Here is a 17,278-nt window from a genome sequence, read left to right on the forward strand (position 1 = left end):
TAAAGTGTAGAGAGAAGAAAAAAGAATTCTGGAGTCAGGTAGCGATTGCTCTTTTGCATAAATACTGAGGGTCTCACAGACCCCATTGGGGCAGAGTCCTGAAGGAGGAGAGAATATGGATAAGCTACAAATTAAACAAGCAGAACACAAAGTTTAAAAGCTCTGGAGCAGAAGAGTTACTTGGCTTGCTTGAGAAAAGACTTGGAAGCATCTACGGCCAGAATGTTAGGATCAAAAGAAAGAGCACTGGGAGTTAAGATCAGAAAGCCAACGAAGGCAAATCACTTATGGTCTTAGGGGCATTATGTGAGTTTTGACTGTTATCAGAGTGAAGAGTGAAGCCATTGGAGGATTTTAGGGCAGATGACTGAGAGACCTAATTTACATCTTTTAAAGTTGTTTCTGCTTGTCATGTTTTGCATAGAGTAGGAAGACAAAGATGGATGAAATAAGAGCAGAGAAGAGGCTTTGGTTTTATCCAGGAAGGAGAGAATGGAATCTTTGATCAGGGAATTAGTAGTGGAGGTTTGGGAAACAATCAGATTCTGAGTAAGATTTTTAAAGTGCCATGATATTTGTATATGGAATATGCAAGAAAAAGAAAACTCTGGCATGTCTTTAGGAATTTTTATTTGAGCAAGCAATAGAATGTAGTTATGTTTGCCAAAATTGATCTGAGAAGACCAAGTGCAAAAGGGTACAGATCAGATATTCAGTTTAGGATTTCAGAAGTTTAGATTTATAGTAGGCATGCGGAGATTTAGAATAGGCATAGGAATCTGGAACTTTGGGGTCATGGTGGAGACTGGCATCCTAAATGTAAGATTCATTAGTATACGATGGTATTCAAAGCTGTGAGGCTGAAGCCTCTCTAAGGTGAGTTCAGGTAGAGAACACTACAGTGTTGAGAGGTCAGGCTGCTGAGGAAAAACCAGCAATGGTGACTGAGAGAGGAAGATGGGCCATATAGATGAAAACTGAGAAAGTGTGGATCATGGATGCCAATTTAAAGAGAGGGAGAGAGAGAGAGAGAGGAGAATAGGTGGTATGGAGGAAAAAAGAGATCATTTCAAATACTGCAGATAATTAAGAAGAAGAATGCAAATTGACCCCCCAAATTAATAGCACAGAAACACTTTTCAAGATGACTTGAAAAGATTAGTTTTGATGGTACTATACAGAAGTATGATTCAAGTCGGTTTGCATGATGATAGAAGAGAAAATGGGAAGATCTGGTACATATTGAAGGAGGAATGAGAAATGGAATGGTAGCTGGAGAGAGGGATAGGGTTAAGAAAGGGTTTGATAGATGCCTATAATTCAAAATTCATCTCAAAGAACTTTCTCTGTCTTTGGATTAGTTTTGTTTTATTTTATTTTAACTGAATTTGGTCACAAAAATATCACAATATGGTATATCATAATATTGGTACATGAATGTAAAGGATCTAAGGTTCCCCCATCTAAACTAAACTTTAGAGAGATTTCTTCCTGACTTTAGGCCTCTGACCTTCCTTTTCTTAGAGCATATACTTTAGAACACTTGTAATTGTAAATTCTTTCTCTGCCTCTTTGAAATGTAGCTCTCTCAGACTCTTACCAACTCAGGAATGTCTTTCTCCAAGATCTAGGAAATATTATTTTGAATTGTAATACTCAAAAAAAAAGATAAAGTCCCTTTCTCTCAGTCTCTGTGGGAAGATAGGAGACTAAATTCCATAAGCAGAAATTAGCAAACACAGATGGCCTAATTACATGACCAACCTCCCAGCTAATGTACTTTTTCTCTTATTCACCCCAGTGCTTAAAAATTATTCAGCCTTTTGTTTCAACAAAGTTGAGTTCAGTCTCTCCCCTCTATTACAATAGTCTTGACTTCTGTTGTAAAAGTCTATGGTATGTGCATTTAGAGAGATTTACTTTAGTAACCTAAAATCTTGACTTCCACATCCAATATGCATTATTTTGCATATTATGAATAAGCATCATGAGCTCATGCAAGAACTTTGTCTAATTTACTCACTCTTCTCATGCCTAAAACAGTGCTTGGCAAATAACAGGTACTAGATTAATGTTTATCGAATGAATAACTTAGAGTCTGATTCTCTTCTTTCTAAATAGATTGTATGTAACATAAATATACCGAACTGTGACGTAGAGACTACATTGGCTTTGTGTCCTTCTAATTTCCTACTTGAAAAATGATTAATAGAGGTAACTAAACTTAAAAACATTTATCAATATTATTTTTTCAATGCTCCCAATAAATTCACAGTTTAGATTACTTGAATTTGAATTAGGATTTTCCATTCTTATTAATAGATATATGTTATGCTCTTTAAAATAATTTTTTGCATTAACAATCTGCATTAGAAAAATAAAAACTGTATCCTAAGATTTTAAATTTGTACTTTGGCTATTTCTTTTAGCAAAATAATATAAGCTAAAATATATGTTTATGTATATTATAATCTAAATTCAATAAAAGGAATTTGAAGATAGAAAAATGTTTATTAAGGTCTGAATTGCATGGTAAAAATTGGTGCACTTTTTCTTTTAAACAAATCTTATTTTACAGAGAGAGAAAGAGCATAAGCAGGGGGAACAGCAGGCAGAGAGAGGGAGAGGGAGAAGCAGACTCCCTCAGGAGCAGTTAGCCCAGCAGAACTGATCCCAAAGCCCTGGGATCACGATCTGAGCTGAAGGAAAGCAGATACTTAACTGACTGAGCCACCCAGGTGCCCCTTAGTGCACATTTTAATACTTATCCAAACTTCCTCTTCATCTCAAGAAACAAGATACAAGTGGTATATGAATTACTGATATGAATTAGTGTTTTGAATTACTGAACATTTTCACCATGAAAATACAAGACTGCTAGGAAGAAGTAATAAAACTTGCCTCTGTAAAGTCCAGGAAAAATAGTGCTAGTTAGTATACAACAATTAGTACACTCATTCTCTACCCAGCGATACATACTACTTTGATTTTTTATTTTCTAAGCATGATAAAAAATTGTACTATCCTACCTCAAATTTCTCCTCAATACTTCTTTGTGAATATTAGAGCTAGTTATAAAGGCTGAATAACAGAATGCCTTACTACAATGCATTAGTGAAACAAACTAAGCATTTGGATATATTGACCCTAAAAATTTATATGACTATTCTAACCTATGATTAATAGCTAATAATGTCATCTCATACAAATAGTAATCAAATGGGAACAAATGAACCACTGTTACATCAAAAGCATGGCCTACATATATATATGTGTGTGTATATATATATTCAAAACATATATATTCATATATATATGTATGGTTTCAGAAGAACTGAAAAAATGATTTCATATGTAAAACAAACAAAAATGTTGCTTGTTTTCATTGGTTGAGTTGTCAATGCATATTCAAGGAGCAATTTTCTTACTCTTCCCTTTTCTTTCCTTCAATTCTGAGTATAATCAGTACTTCACATTTCTAAAAACACCATTTCAATTTTCATGGACTTCCTATTCTTGCTGTTACCTTCTAAAAATGAGAAGTTTTCAGGACATTGTCTTCTCCTTGTATTTCCAGATAGTAGGCAAATTAAAATGCACATGATGCAAGTATAAAATTGTAAATGATTATGTTTACATTTTATTTGATCAACTAGTACCAGTTATACAATTTCATAATACAATTTTTATATTCTTTTAAAAATTATATATCAGAAGTTGAAACAGCTTTTAGAAGATCCATTTTTAAATTTAAGTATCATAAATATGTTCCATGTAGCATAAAAACTCAAAATGCAATGATCAGGCAAGGGCAAATGATGTCTAGACAACAATTTTCAAGGGACTAACAGGCTGGAAAACACACACACACACACACACACACACACACTGAATATCCTTTTCTACACCTTTTTACTTCCATACCATCAAACTAAATCTCAAAACACTTATGGACTAGAAAACAATGGAGCTGACCTTCAAACTAATATATACATACCCACTTTGACACACATTATAAAATGTCAAAAACTCATAGTGATAAGAAATAAAGTTAAGTCTGGGATATAAGGATGTTTCATGTGTAAGTATAATGGATTCTGTATAGCAGAGACAGATTTATCTCCAAAGAATAATTGTTTCTTGATGATCTATAGATTGTCCTATGTTTAATGTGGACCATGAGGCCAAATGTGCCCTATAAATTATTCTATAATGAGCTTAATGTATTAAAAAGTAACATCAAGCTACAAAGCAAATCTCAGAAAGCATTTGAATATAAAGCAGAAACAGGTTATAACTACGACCATAAATCCTGGTTAAATCCTAATTTGATTATTCTGATGAAAGAGAAGATAATAATCATGGGAAAAAAAGAGAAGAAACTACTTTCTTTTTATGATTTGAGTCAAACACATAGCTATTTTCTTGATATTATACTACTTTTCTGAATGAAAGGTAATTAAAATTCAGAATGTATTTTTTTAATAAATTTTAGTTTTTTAAATATTTCATTTGAGAGAGAGAGTGAGTATGCATGAGGGATACATGTGAGAGCTGTTATTTTGCATACATGTTCTTCATAAGCTGAACCACCAACAGAGAAAAGCAGGCCTTTGCAGATGTGATGGAACACATCCCACCTTGCCAAAGCACTTACACCAGTTGACTGTGGTGGCTAAAGACGTTTTTATTTATTATTTATTTATTTATTTATTTATTTATTTATTTATTTTAAGGCCTTTGTCACAAATCTGAATCTTTATTGTTCTGAAAGAAATGTTATAAACATAACTCAAAACAAAAGCTTCAATATTCAGTCTCAGAAGAGGTGTGGCTCAATGCCCATCACATGTAACAAGAAAACTTCCTTTAAAAAAAAGGAAAAAAAAAAGTACTATGTGAAGTCTTTCATATGAATGAAAATGCACCCTTTGGATTTTTTTGTCTCCTTAGCCTGTATCCACGTGAGTGCAAAAAGGTTTGCATTTTCTTCACATTTAGTTCTTGCTATGATGTTTGACGGATTTTTTTGCCACTCAACAAATTCATCGAGAAGAACAGGCCAAGCACCATCTTCATCATAGTTACTAAGGTCGGCATGGACAGTTCTGCTGAATTCTAATACATTGTACCACTGATCTTTGTTCATAACACGATACTTTGATTGCTCCAAGTACTGGTAAAATACTGAAAACAATGGCCATGTCCTTCCAAGCAGAAGAGCTAGCATAGACGTAGCAGTATCAATATCAAGGCTTCTCTGATCTTCATCCCTTGCAAAATCAAAGGCATATCTGTAGATATTCTTAAACGAAGAAATATTTAACTGTGAGTGCAAAAAGTCAAATTTGTTCTGTAACTTTTCTGTGCAGTCACACTGTAATGAAGTCATCCCCTTTAACCATTCTTCCTTGGTAAAAAATCCCATGCTTTCAGCCTCCAATTTCCACGCTAAAACTAACATAGGCAGCGTCCTATGAGAAACTGTGAGAGGGAGAGGCAGAGAGAGAGGGAGTAGCAGACTCCCCTCTGAGCAGAGTTACGTACCATCGACTTGGGGCACCATCTCAAGACCCTGAGCTGAAGGCAGACACAATTGAGCTACTCAGGAGCCTTTGAATAAGTTTTTGTTATACATCTTTCTTCCTTTTAATTATCTTCTAAGAAATGAATATAATATCTTCAAACACAAATACTAAGATTGATGTCTAGATACTATTTTTCCCAAAATTAACCTAGCTCTATCTCTGTAATTCAAAATAGACCATCTCTTTACATCTGTAATATTTTTAACTTGGAAAGGTGGAAATTAACCCAAGAATATGGATTTCAAAAAAAAATAAACAGAATGACTTGATTAAGATCATGCTTCACATTTCAGCAAATGCTGCTTGTTTACATCCCTATGGGAGGCTACTATATTGGAACCATGTTAGTTGAAATGTTTATATTTAAAGTCTATTTCTCACTTTTTAAAACCTACTTTACTGCAAAGTAAGTTCTGTCCAGATGTTAGGAATTTTACAAGTAAAACATTTTTTAAAAGATTTTATTTATTTATTCATGAGAGACACAGAGAGAGAGATAGAGACATAGGCAGAGGGACAAGCAGGCTCCATTCAGGAAGCCCGATGTGGGACTCGATCCTGGGACCCCAGGATCACACCCTGAGCCAAAGGCAGACGTTCAACTGCTGAGCCACCCAGGTGTCCTATAAGTTAAACACTTTGAAACTATAGTTGGTATATGGTACAGATTGAACTACATAAAACAATGATCTACATACAAATCCTATGTGATACTGGTGAGCTTAAATGGATTAAATCCATTTTAAGCAAATATTTATACCATCTCCAGTTGACAACTAGGGAACCTGATGTATGTATATATATGTATGTATGCAGGTGTATATGTATATAATGTGTTTATATACACATAGAGATGTATATATGTTTGCTTAAATATATGCTTGTGCATGTATATGTAAATTCATATATATGCATATATGTGTCTTTAAATACTCATACATCCAAATACGGAGAGAGCAAAAGAGTGAGTTCTTCCTTTAATACACCAAAGATATGACTTTAAATTTTCTTTCATAGCAACTTGAATAGATCCTTATCCTCTATGCATTTAGTCTTTTGTGTAGATGCACTATAATTTATTTTTCTAGTCATCTCTTGCTGTACATTTATAAGGGTTTTGTTGGTTTGCTTAGATGTCTTGATTATTTGCATGATTGTTATTATGAACAATGCTGTATTGAATATGTTAGACAAATTGTTCTAGGAATACATCTTCAGCCAATAACATTTCCTATTCAGGGGCGCCTGGGTGACTCAGTCAGTTAAGCATCTGCCTTGGGCTCAAGTCATGATCCACGGGGTCCTGGGATAGAGCTCCACTTCAGGCTTCTTGCTCAGCAGGGAGTCTGCTTCCTGCCTCTCCTCCCCCTTCCAGGAGTTGTAGATTGGAGCCCCACATTGGGTGTAAAGAAAACAGAAAAAAATAAAATCTTTAAAAATAAAATAAAATGTTGACAGATATTGCAAAATTACCCTCTAAAGTTTTTGCATCAAAAATACTTTCACCGGGCCCCTTAGTGGTTAAGTCAATTAAGTGTCTACGTTAGGCTCAGGTCATGATTTTTGGGTCCTAGGATCGAGCCCCACATCCAGCTCCCTGTTCAGGGGGCAGTCTGCTTCTCCCTCTCCCTCACTGCAACGCCCCTCATCCTGCTTGTGCTCTTTGCTCTTTCTCATGCTCTCTCAAATAAATTTAAAAAAAATGTTTTTTAAAAAATCTTTTTTAAAAAAATGTTTTCATGATATTGTGTTGAAATTTACCTTTTGTCAACATAATAGTTTAAAATTTTAACTTATTTTAATCTCTTTAACTGAATATCTGTGATTTGTATTTCCTTTTTTATCAACTACTGCTCCATATCCTTTGTTCATTTTTTTAACAGTTTTGTTCAACTTTACTTATTGATTTTAAAAGCTATATATGCAGTAGTGAATTTTTTCTTGCCTGTAACATGTTTTGCAAATATCTCCCTCAACTGATCATTTTTTTTCCGTTTCAGATTTTGACTTTTTTAAAAGTCAATATTAACTCAATATTAACTCTTCATCAAACTACAATCAAACACAAAGATTAACAGAATGTGTTGATACTGTTCATGTGTAAATAATAAACAAGTGTCATGCTTTAAAAACATTTAATTAAGAAATAAAATTGTATATTCCCAATCTGTATGTTTGTGAAGGGATGTGTTATATATCCTTGGAGACCAACCATTAGGAATGGGTAAAAACAGCTGATTTTAATTTTTCTGTTGGTACATTGTTACTCACAGATTTCTGAATGGTATTTAATGCAATAGAGTTTCTCCAAATGTTAATAACAATTCCAAGAAAAAGGGAATTCAGTAGTGAAATATTTGAGGAAAACCTGCCAAGATCCTCATGTATCAAAGGTATATAATAGACCAGCAAAGATCTGAATAAGGCATGGTAAGGAAACACTTGATTTCACTGCTTCTCAAGTAATTCACTCATATCTCCTTTTCTTGTAGAACACATTTAGCAGACTTAAGAGGGAAATTCTAGAAGAGTTAATAGTGTGGTCTTTTTTGACAAAGGAGTGAAAATCTGCAATTTTAAAAAGCAAACAACATTTTAAATATGGAGTGTAATTTTTTTATAAATTATCCTAAGGCTTAAAAGCAGTGCTATAGCCTTGATATAGGGATTAAGATAATATAATAAACCCAAGTATCTTAAACTGAGTGTACTTATATTCTTCCTTAAGCCAAATAAGCTGAAAGTATAAGACAGTATGATGCATGGAACTTTTGTTTCCTGGAGTGAGAAATAAATAAACTATGTTTGCATTATTTTAAGCAAAAGAATAACAGATATTGAATGTTGTGCTTCTATACCACTCAGAAAGCTTTAACTGTATAAGACTGTCTGTAGTTTACTGAAACAGAATAAAATAATAAAAGAGCCTTAGTTTATTTTTATCTGAAGTTTTCTTCTAAGAGCTCATTTCTAGTGGGAAAAGGAAAAAAAGAAAAATTTCTATCAAAAATAACTTATACACCATTTCAATTAAGTCTATTCCCTTAAGCAATCCTATCGGTGTAAAATAGAATAAAAAGCTAGGCTATGAATTATATTGTGTCTCATTAATTCAAAATCTGCCATTTCTTTTTATAAATGCCATAATTTCAAGACCTACTAAGGTTACTTTACTTTCCTAAGCCCTCTTTAATGAGTCTTCAAAATGTGTTAAATAAACAGGGTCTAATCAAATGAGACCTGAATCTTTCTAGGAGACAAATGCATAGCATTTTGTGTTTATGGGTATGCAATAGATTTACAAGCATTTAAATGTCAAGAAATTATCTTGATTCTTAAGAGGTCTTAGGACACAGCCCTTAGGACATTAGCTATATACTTATATTATAGAATTTATTATGAAAACTTAAAAAAGATCTATCAGACAACTGGGTTATAAACGTCTTAAATTCTGGAGATTTAAAACCTTATTCTGATGTTAAGAAAATTTGCCTATGTAGTTTATTACAAATTGAAAAAAAAATCTTTATAGCTGAGCTCAAAGTATGAAGACTTTCAAGAAGACAGTTTTAACCACTGTAGAGGCTCTTGTATTTTACACTATTTTATGTATTTTAAAGATAGTTTGGTTCTATAGTTTGACTGGGGTGATGGTTTCACTGATAGATACAATTGTCAAAATTAATGAACTGAACGCTTAAGATTTGTGTGTCTTGTATATATATTAAATCTCAATTAAAAACAAACAAACAAAAACCTGTTACAGTGGTGCCTGAGTGGCTCAGTCGGTTAAGCATCTGCCGTCTGCTCAGGTCATGATCCCAGGGCCCAGTGATCAAGCCCCACATCAGATTCCCTGCTCAGGGGGAGTCTGCTTCTCCCTCTCCCGCTGTCTGCCACTCCTCCTGCCTATGCTCTCTCCTGTCTCTCTGTCAAATAAGTAAATAAAATCTTTTAAAAAGTAACTTGTTACTATTTTTTCCTTCTCTCTATTCCTGATGTTCATTCTCCCATCCACCAACAACCAAAGCAAAATAAAAGTATAAGAATTACAGTAATATAGCATTATTCCTTTGTTAGTGGAGATAAAATATCCTATATTTCGATGTGGTAAGAAAGAGGAGAAAGAGGAAGAGAGAAAAAAGGAGAAGGTTTCTAACTATTTTATCTCTGTGATACAGAAAAATATAACTAAAATGGCAGTTGGCTCTGTTGTGTATCCCATAAGTGTGTATTAGAGTCTATTGCTTAATAATAATGTGCCCTTCAGCCCAAACTAGCACACAGTATACCCTCAATAAGTATTTGTTGATGGATGGAAAAAAGGAAGGAAAAGAAGGAGAAAAAAACAAAAGAAGGAAGGAGGAAATTTGAGCCCAAGACTCAGAAACATCTGGAAACATTCAAGTTTTCAAAGACTGTGTTTCTGAAAGAGAAAGAAACTTCTCTATAAGTTTATGCTGAGCAGCATCTCTGGCAGATGCTCCGTGTTTAGACATTTACTTTATTTAACGAATATTTATTAATTTCCTGATATACTGCATGCCCCTATTCCCTATTCTAGAATGAGTAAGATTAGCTAATAATGTAGTTTCATATAATTAAGTATTCCCTTCAACCTATAGATGTGTTGTAATTTGTCCCATTTACATTTTTCTTTTATACATCCTTGCTTTAATATGCACATAAAATTTATGGGAAGATACATGAACTTCTGCAAAATGAGTATGGTGACATTGCAGTGAAGAAAGTTCTCTTTATATTTCTGTATTGCTTTGTAATTTTATTTATTCTTAAATTCTAGTACATTGGTTTATTTACAAAGTGGCTTTGTGACTTCTCCCTATTCTCAAATTTTGTTAAGGAGTAACAGAATAACTGAATGTGCTCAATCTTGTCTGCATGGCTTATAATCTTAAAATATAAATATCTGCTATTATATCATTAAAAAACAATACAAAGCACATAAATAATAAAAGCAAATATCTTAAGTGTGATGTTTAAGATAAGGAATTTATAGAGTCTTTCCATAGCAAACCAAGTAAAAACAGATGTCATGATTTCATAATATTGGACCAAGAACTGAAGGTTAAAAAAAATCAAAAGGAATAATTAGCCAAAGAAAGTGTTCCTTAGAGCCAGTTGAAATACACTGAGCTAATCACATTATATAAGATAAATCATCTGAACCTTCCCCAAAGCTAAATGATCCATTTACAAGACTGAATGTAACATTCGATGAAAAAAGCTCACTTATCCTCATATGTAAAAATGATTTTTTATTTTGTTTTAAGTCATGATTGGAGTGTAAGCCACAAATGGCATTATAATGGATATAGAAATTATATTCGTATTAGATTACATATATCTCTTATTACTAGGATCTTTGATTTAAATCATTTTTAGATTGTGTTAGTTTATGCACACACACGTATGGACACAGTAACCTATCTATCCTATCTTTTTCAAGAAAGTGAAGGTTTTGCTCTTCAATTTATCTTTCAAACCCTGAGTATTTCTTTCCTTTTTCTTTCTTCTTTTTCTTCTTTTTTTAATTTTTTTTTAATTTTTAAACCAAACTAACAGCAAACACTGACAGGTAATTTTCTTTCATCTCTTTTATTTATTTACTTTAAAGATTATATTTATTTATTCATGAGAGACACAGAGAGAGAGAGAGAGAGAGAGAGAAAGAGAGGCAGACACAGGCAGAGGGAGAAGCAGGCTCCCTGCAGGGAGCCTGACATGAGACTTAATCCTGGGTCTCCAGGATCATGTCCTGAGCTGAAGGAGGTGCTAAACCGCTGAGCTACCCGGGCTGCCCTCTTTCATCTCTTTTAAAGAGAGTTTTAATAATAAGCTCAAATATTGTGCTTCACTTAAAATAAGGACATACACTAACTTAAGTCTAATAACTGGTATTGTAATTTATAATTAATTTTCATCCTAATTTTTTATAAATTACTTAAGGAAAAACCTAAACATTGTTTGCTCATAAGAAACCTTCAAAAAAATTAAAAACCTCTAATAAGGTGAAAAAAGTCAACAGGTTGCTTTATCTTTCTGATAAATATTTCACTTTTCATATTGTTGCATTAGGCTTGTTGACTATTTTACATAGTCTGAGCCCAAATGCTTAACTTTGAACCCTTATTGTTATCTTAGTTTCTTTGGTACTTTCAGAAAAAAAAAAATCTGCCTCCTAGAGAAAAACAGAAGATGAAAGGAAATACTGTGTAAACCTTCAGTAGGCTTCTTCTTTAATATATATATATATATATATATATATATATATATATATATATAAAACTTGTAGCTAAAGAAAATAGTTTGGATGGCATCAATTTAATTAGAAAATATATTTTTTATATTTCCTATTTATAAATTTAAATTCTCAACCACAAGATTTACATAAACAAAATATCTTCCTCCAGAGTTGAAACATCAGCAACATTTTTGTCGGGGAGCAGGCAAAAGGAGGAGAGAATCTCAAGCAGACTCCCCACTGAGGGCAGAGCCAGATGTGGGGCTTAATCCCGCCACCCTGAGATCATGACCCCAGCCAAAACCAAGACTGTGTTGCTCAACCAACTGGGCCACCCAGGCGCATCAGGAGAAAAAGAATCTTAAGCAGATTCCATGCCCAGTTCAGTGTCCGTTGTGGGGTTTCTCATGACCCTGAGATCATGACCTGGGCCAAAATCAAGAGTTGGCCACTGAGTGGACTGAGCTATCCAGGGGCCCCAAAATAACAGAAATTTTTTAAAAGTTTTTTTTTTATTGCCTGTGTATTATGAAAAAAGAAAAGTTTCCTAAGTCTCTTCTATTTTCCAAATGGCTATCAAAGTGGACCTAAATCTTTTCATACGTACTTTTTAAAATTAAGTATCTATCTTCTTCACAATAGAGATATGTTGTTAAATAATCCTGTTACCATCACACATATTTGTGATGTTTTAAATCACACAGTATGTTCTTTAAATTGGAATTCAAACCTGAATCCTTTCGTACTTACTTTGTTTTTCATTAAATACCTAACTTCTTCACAATAGGGATATGTTGTTAAATAATCCCGTTAACATCAATCACATTTGTGAAGTTTTAAATCACATAATATGTTCTTTAAATTGGAATTCAAATTCTCTTCTAAGAAATTTCTGTTTCCGTGGGCTCATAAAGTAGTTTTAGACAAATATCTGTAAATTTTCCAATATGGCTATTATTCAAAATTCATATAAATATTATATAAGAAGCTTTTAAAATAATATTCTATTTTCACAAATGATATTCTTCAAAATTTCATGCATTTATGTTTAAAATTTTAAAACTGCAAAAAACTACAGATACCTCAAATATTAATTATTAATGAATATGTATTTAATGACAGGATTATTAATGATTTATTTGCTTTTAAACTTCCTATTTTAAAAAATACAAACAATGAAAATTCATACTGTATAATGAAAAAGTTATAACAAATATTAGGTTGTATAAGATTTTCTATGAATATAAAAAGCTGGCTGCTATTTGGTTTCAGATATTCTTTGGTAATAATAAATGTAATTCCATTTTAAACCTACATTCAGCAGTTTAGTCTTTGACTATTTGTGATCAGCAAAGTCATATAAAACTTAAATTCTTTGGGATCCCTGGGTGGCTCAGTGGTTTAGCTCCTGCCTTCCACCCAGGGTGTGATCCTGGAGACCTGGGATGGAGTCCGACATCAGGCTCCCTGCAGGGAGCCTGCTTCTCCATCTGCTTGTGTCTTTGCCTCTCTCTCTCAATCTCTCTCTCTCTTTCTCTGTCTCTCATGAATAAATAAAAAAAAAAAATCTTTTCTTTAAAAAAAAAAAACTTAAGTTCTTCATCATTTATTAGCTTGCTTTCTTTTTTTTTTTTTTCCAGTAAAGAGGAAAATGCTACAATGGCATGTGCAAGAAAACTTTTAATGATCCTGAGATTATACAATGTTGTTAATATATTTATGTAGGGGATCCCTGGGTGGCTTAGTGGTTAAGCACCTGCCTTCGGCCCAGGGTGTGGTTCTGGAGTCCTGGGATCGAATCCCACGTCAGGCTCCCTCCATGGAGCCTGCTTCTCCCTCTGCCTGTGTCTCTGCCTCTCTCTCTCTCTCTCTCTCTCTCTCTCTGTGTCTCTATGAATAAATAAATAAAATATTTAAATATATATATTTATGTAAAAAGAATGATTTCTTTTCACCTTTCACAGATTTTTAAGATTTTATGTCTAATAAAATTAAAGTAAAAGTTGTTAGGCTTGGAAAAAGAAAATGTCATGGGGATATTAGAGCAGAACATCCTGGGTAGCATCATATCATTATTTTTATCATGAAAACATGGTTGTAATATTAATATGACATTGCACCGGAACATCACATTAAAAGTTTTTTTTCAAATTATTTGTATATATTAAATATGTACAAATAATTAAATATGGTTAATATTTATTAATTTAAGTTATTTAATAATATGCTTGTGAATTTGTCAACCAGTATACATAAGTTAAAGGCTATTTTAATGCCTATTTTAAAAATTGTGAACTTTAGCATAAAGAAGTCAAATATCAGGTTCAATGTCACACAACTAGTAAGTGGCAGAGCAAAGAATCTGAATACAGGCAATCTGGATGCAGAATTCATGCTCCTAACTACATACCCTACACTATTTAATATATTACCCTTTAAAGTCTCAAAACAATGATCAAATCTTGGATTTTATACAAGAAAGCACCTGGGTGGCTCGGTCAGTTAAGTGTCTGCTTTCGGCTCAAGTCATGATCTCAGGGTCCTGGAATGGAGCCCCACACAGGCTCCCTGCCCAGCAAAGAGTTTGCTTCCCCTTCTCCCTCTGTCCCTTACCCCCTCCCCCTGCTTTTGCTCTCTCTCTCTTTCTCTCTAATCCATATCCACCTGGAGCTGATAAAAGGAAAGGTGGGTAAAGGGAATGGAACCATTTAAGAGATTACCTCAGGCTTTGGGCTGATATGTGTAGCCATTAGGAAAGAGGGGGCTATGGTGCCAGTGAAGCCCAGAAGGCCAGGAGAGTCCAGGCAGGCTGTCTGTGCTCTCCCCTTTTAAATTATTTTTAAGATAGCTCTTATAAAAGTACAAAGATGTGAACATGGAGAGTGTGATGATGACCCATGTGTAGGTGATTTTTCTGCTGTTTTATGTTCAGAAGTTTACCCGGGGCTTAATATCATGACAGAACTGATGGCAGCAATTGGTTAATTCAGTCATCTATGCCAGTGTTTCTTAAATTTGAAAACTTTTAGGTGCCAAGATATGTCATTGGATGAAGTTTGAGAAACTCAAACTGACAAGTAACAAAAGCACTTATTCATTACTTGGTACCAACACAAATATAGATATAGAATTATATAGATAATAAAAATGCAGGGAGGTAGTTGGTTATAAGATTGTGATATAGTTATTCTGGTACATGTATGTGTATATATATAAATACTGATAAAAGTAAAATCTAATTTTAAAAGTAAAATCTTATGGGGGTTTGTAGATCCTTAAGGATATGCAATGGAATTCCATCTGGAAAAAACTGATCAATAAAGAGATTTCATGATGGACACTGTAGGGCTCTCTCCATGTTTCTTGGGATTGCTAAATACACACTTGACTCCTTCTTGAGCTGGATAACTCACATAACTGTGAGTACAAATAAAATTAAATATATATCTTCTGTTTTGGAGATGGAAACTTAAGGGATGTTGGTTTAGGTTTTCCACTTTTCATGCAAGTTTTTATAGAGTTGGAGTCTGTCCATCCTTCACCCTTGCCTTTTTATGCCAATGCTTTCCTACAATTCACTAAGATTTTCAGCTTTCCATTGATAATTATGCCACTGTGGTAATCACAGTAGAGAGAAACAGATAATAATAAGAAAGATGGGGACCTAATCCTACAAAAAAGGTCTAGGAAATCTTAATTTCTTTTTAGGCCAGTAGTGAAGTTAGATTTTCATTAGTCATTTTTGGTTGTCTATTGTTATGACCTGATGAATTATACTATTTTATATTCATGGTTGTCCCAAGCTTTACAAATTGTTCTTAAAACAGAATTGATCTGTTGTTGGGTAAACCAGAGCTAACTTTTCTTTAGTGAAAACTAGTGATGGATGAATAATGACTCGAAATAAATAACAGCTCCACTGTAACCCAATGTCAACATTTTCTCTCATCAAACACAGAGCCAAACAAGATGACATTATTTAGTTTTTCTTTCTATTTCAATTTAGGATGAAGAAATGAACAATGATACCACTACAGGGAAAGCTAAGGGCAAGTCTGGAATAAAGTGTCATATAGATAACTGATCAGATAACTAGTCTTTGAGTACCTGAAACTTTCCTGTATTTTTTTTTTTAACAAAGCACATTGGTATCTTAAAATTAAAATGAAATAATTATTCTTAATAAACCAGTTAAATGTTTAGTATTCCCCAACATTTCATTGCTTAATAATTTTATCAGTCTCTCCTTAAGAAAAAATAATTTATACTGAATAGTGAGACTGTAGGATGTTTCATATAATAAAATTCTGTTGGGAGTTCTCTTCTTATTATGTAATTAAGTTTTAATATCCAAAGAAGCCCTATCACATACAATCTCTACAATCCACTTGTTAACTGATAATTAAGGATATGTTCTACAAATCTATTAAGGGATTGATATAGACAAAAATGTCTCATACTTTATGACTGGGAGCATATTGTATGTACTTGGGTTTTGGTTTCAATTTCTATGTAACAGTATAAATACTGTAAAAATATTGTATTTTTTTAATAGATGGAGTTAGTGAGTGTCATGGATTCTTAGAAGTAAGCATGAAAAACCCTCCTTGATTGGTGCTTACTGCAGTGATATATAAATTTTAAGACTCAGACACTACACTACAGGAAACCTCAGAGAATGCCAAGTGCTATTCATATTGAAGTCCCCTAGCATTTTGCTAGAATAATTTCCCTTACTAAGATAAAGCCTTCTTCATTTAGGTGTGTAATCCCTTTCACAACTAAATGTACCATGTACCACATTTGAGGCTTTAGATGAAAAATGCTATTTTAATTGATGATCTTAAAATGCTCTGGGTCATACCCCTGATTAGGAATGGGTATTTTGCAGAAGCCTTTCATGGCTTTTTCTCAGTAAATTAAAGCTATAGGAAGTACTGAGGTAAAATATGAAACAAAACAAAAACCCTCTTGTTATAAAGGATGGATTTCATTTTTCTAATGATTGAAATTTAGATGTTCAGTTTTCCAATTATGTTTTATTAAAAAACAATACAAGGAAAGGGCAAATATTCATTACTTTCTTCTTTTTATTAACCAAAAAATTTTTCAAAAGATGACATTAAAAAAAAAGATGACATTCATTTAGCTGCATATTAACAACAAAAAACTTAATACTAGGGAACAAAAAAGTCTGGATATAATAGAGATCAAAATAATTTTTGTCTTTTAGTATTCAAAGAAGTATAGCCACTGAAATCCTTAGTCAGTTAAGATACTATAGGGAAAGATTAATATTTTTTATTCTGGGCAGCTCAGGTGGCTCAGCGGTTTGGCGCTGCCTTCAGCCCAGGGAGTGATCCTGGGGACCCAGGATCGAGTCCCACGTTGGGCTCCCAGCGTCGAGTCAGCTTCTCCCTCTGCC

The 17,278-nt window shown here is 33.4% G+C and overlaps 2 protein-coding genes across 4 annotated transcripts in view; both read right to left on the reverse strand.

Annotated features, from left to right (window-relative positions):
- GRID2 (glutamate ionotropic receptor delta type subunit 2) overlaps positions 1–17,278 on the reverse strand; it is a 1,471,756-nt gene that overhangs the window by 740,414 nt on the left and 714,064 nt on the right. The gene's annotated exons all lie outside the window — the stretch shown is intronic.
- On the reverse strand, positions 4,744–5,464 carry LOC102155691 (DCN1-like protein 5). Its single transcript, XM_038582133.1, has one exon. The coding sequence runs from the start codon at positions 5,462–5,464 to the stop codon at positions 4,895–4,897; it is 570 nt and encodes a 189-aa protein (XP_038438061.1). The 3' UTR covers positions 4,744–4,894.

The sequence above is a fragment of the Canis lupus genome, chromosome 32, assembly GCF_011100685.1.
Source record: "Canis lupus familiaris isolate Mischka breed German Shepherd chromosome 32, alternate assembly UU_Cfam_GSD_1.0, whole genome shotgun sequence".
NCBI lineage: Eukaryota > Metazoa > Chordata > Mammalia > Carnivora > Canidae > Canis > Canis lupus.

Excerpts from the sequence above, each read along its gene's own strand:
- LOC102155691 (XM_038582133.1), bottom strand. The coding sequence starts at position 5,464 with ATGTTAGTTTTAGCGTGGAAATTGGAGGCTGAAAGCATGGGATTTTTT.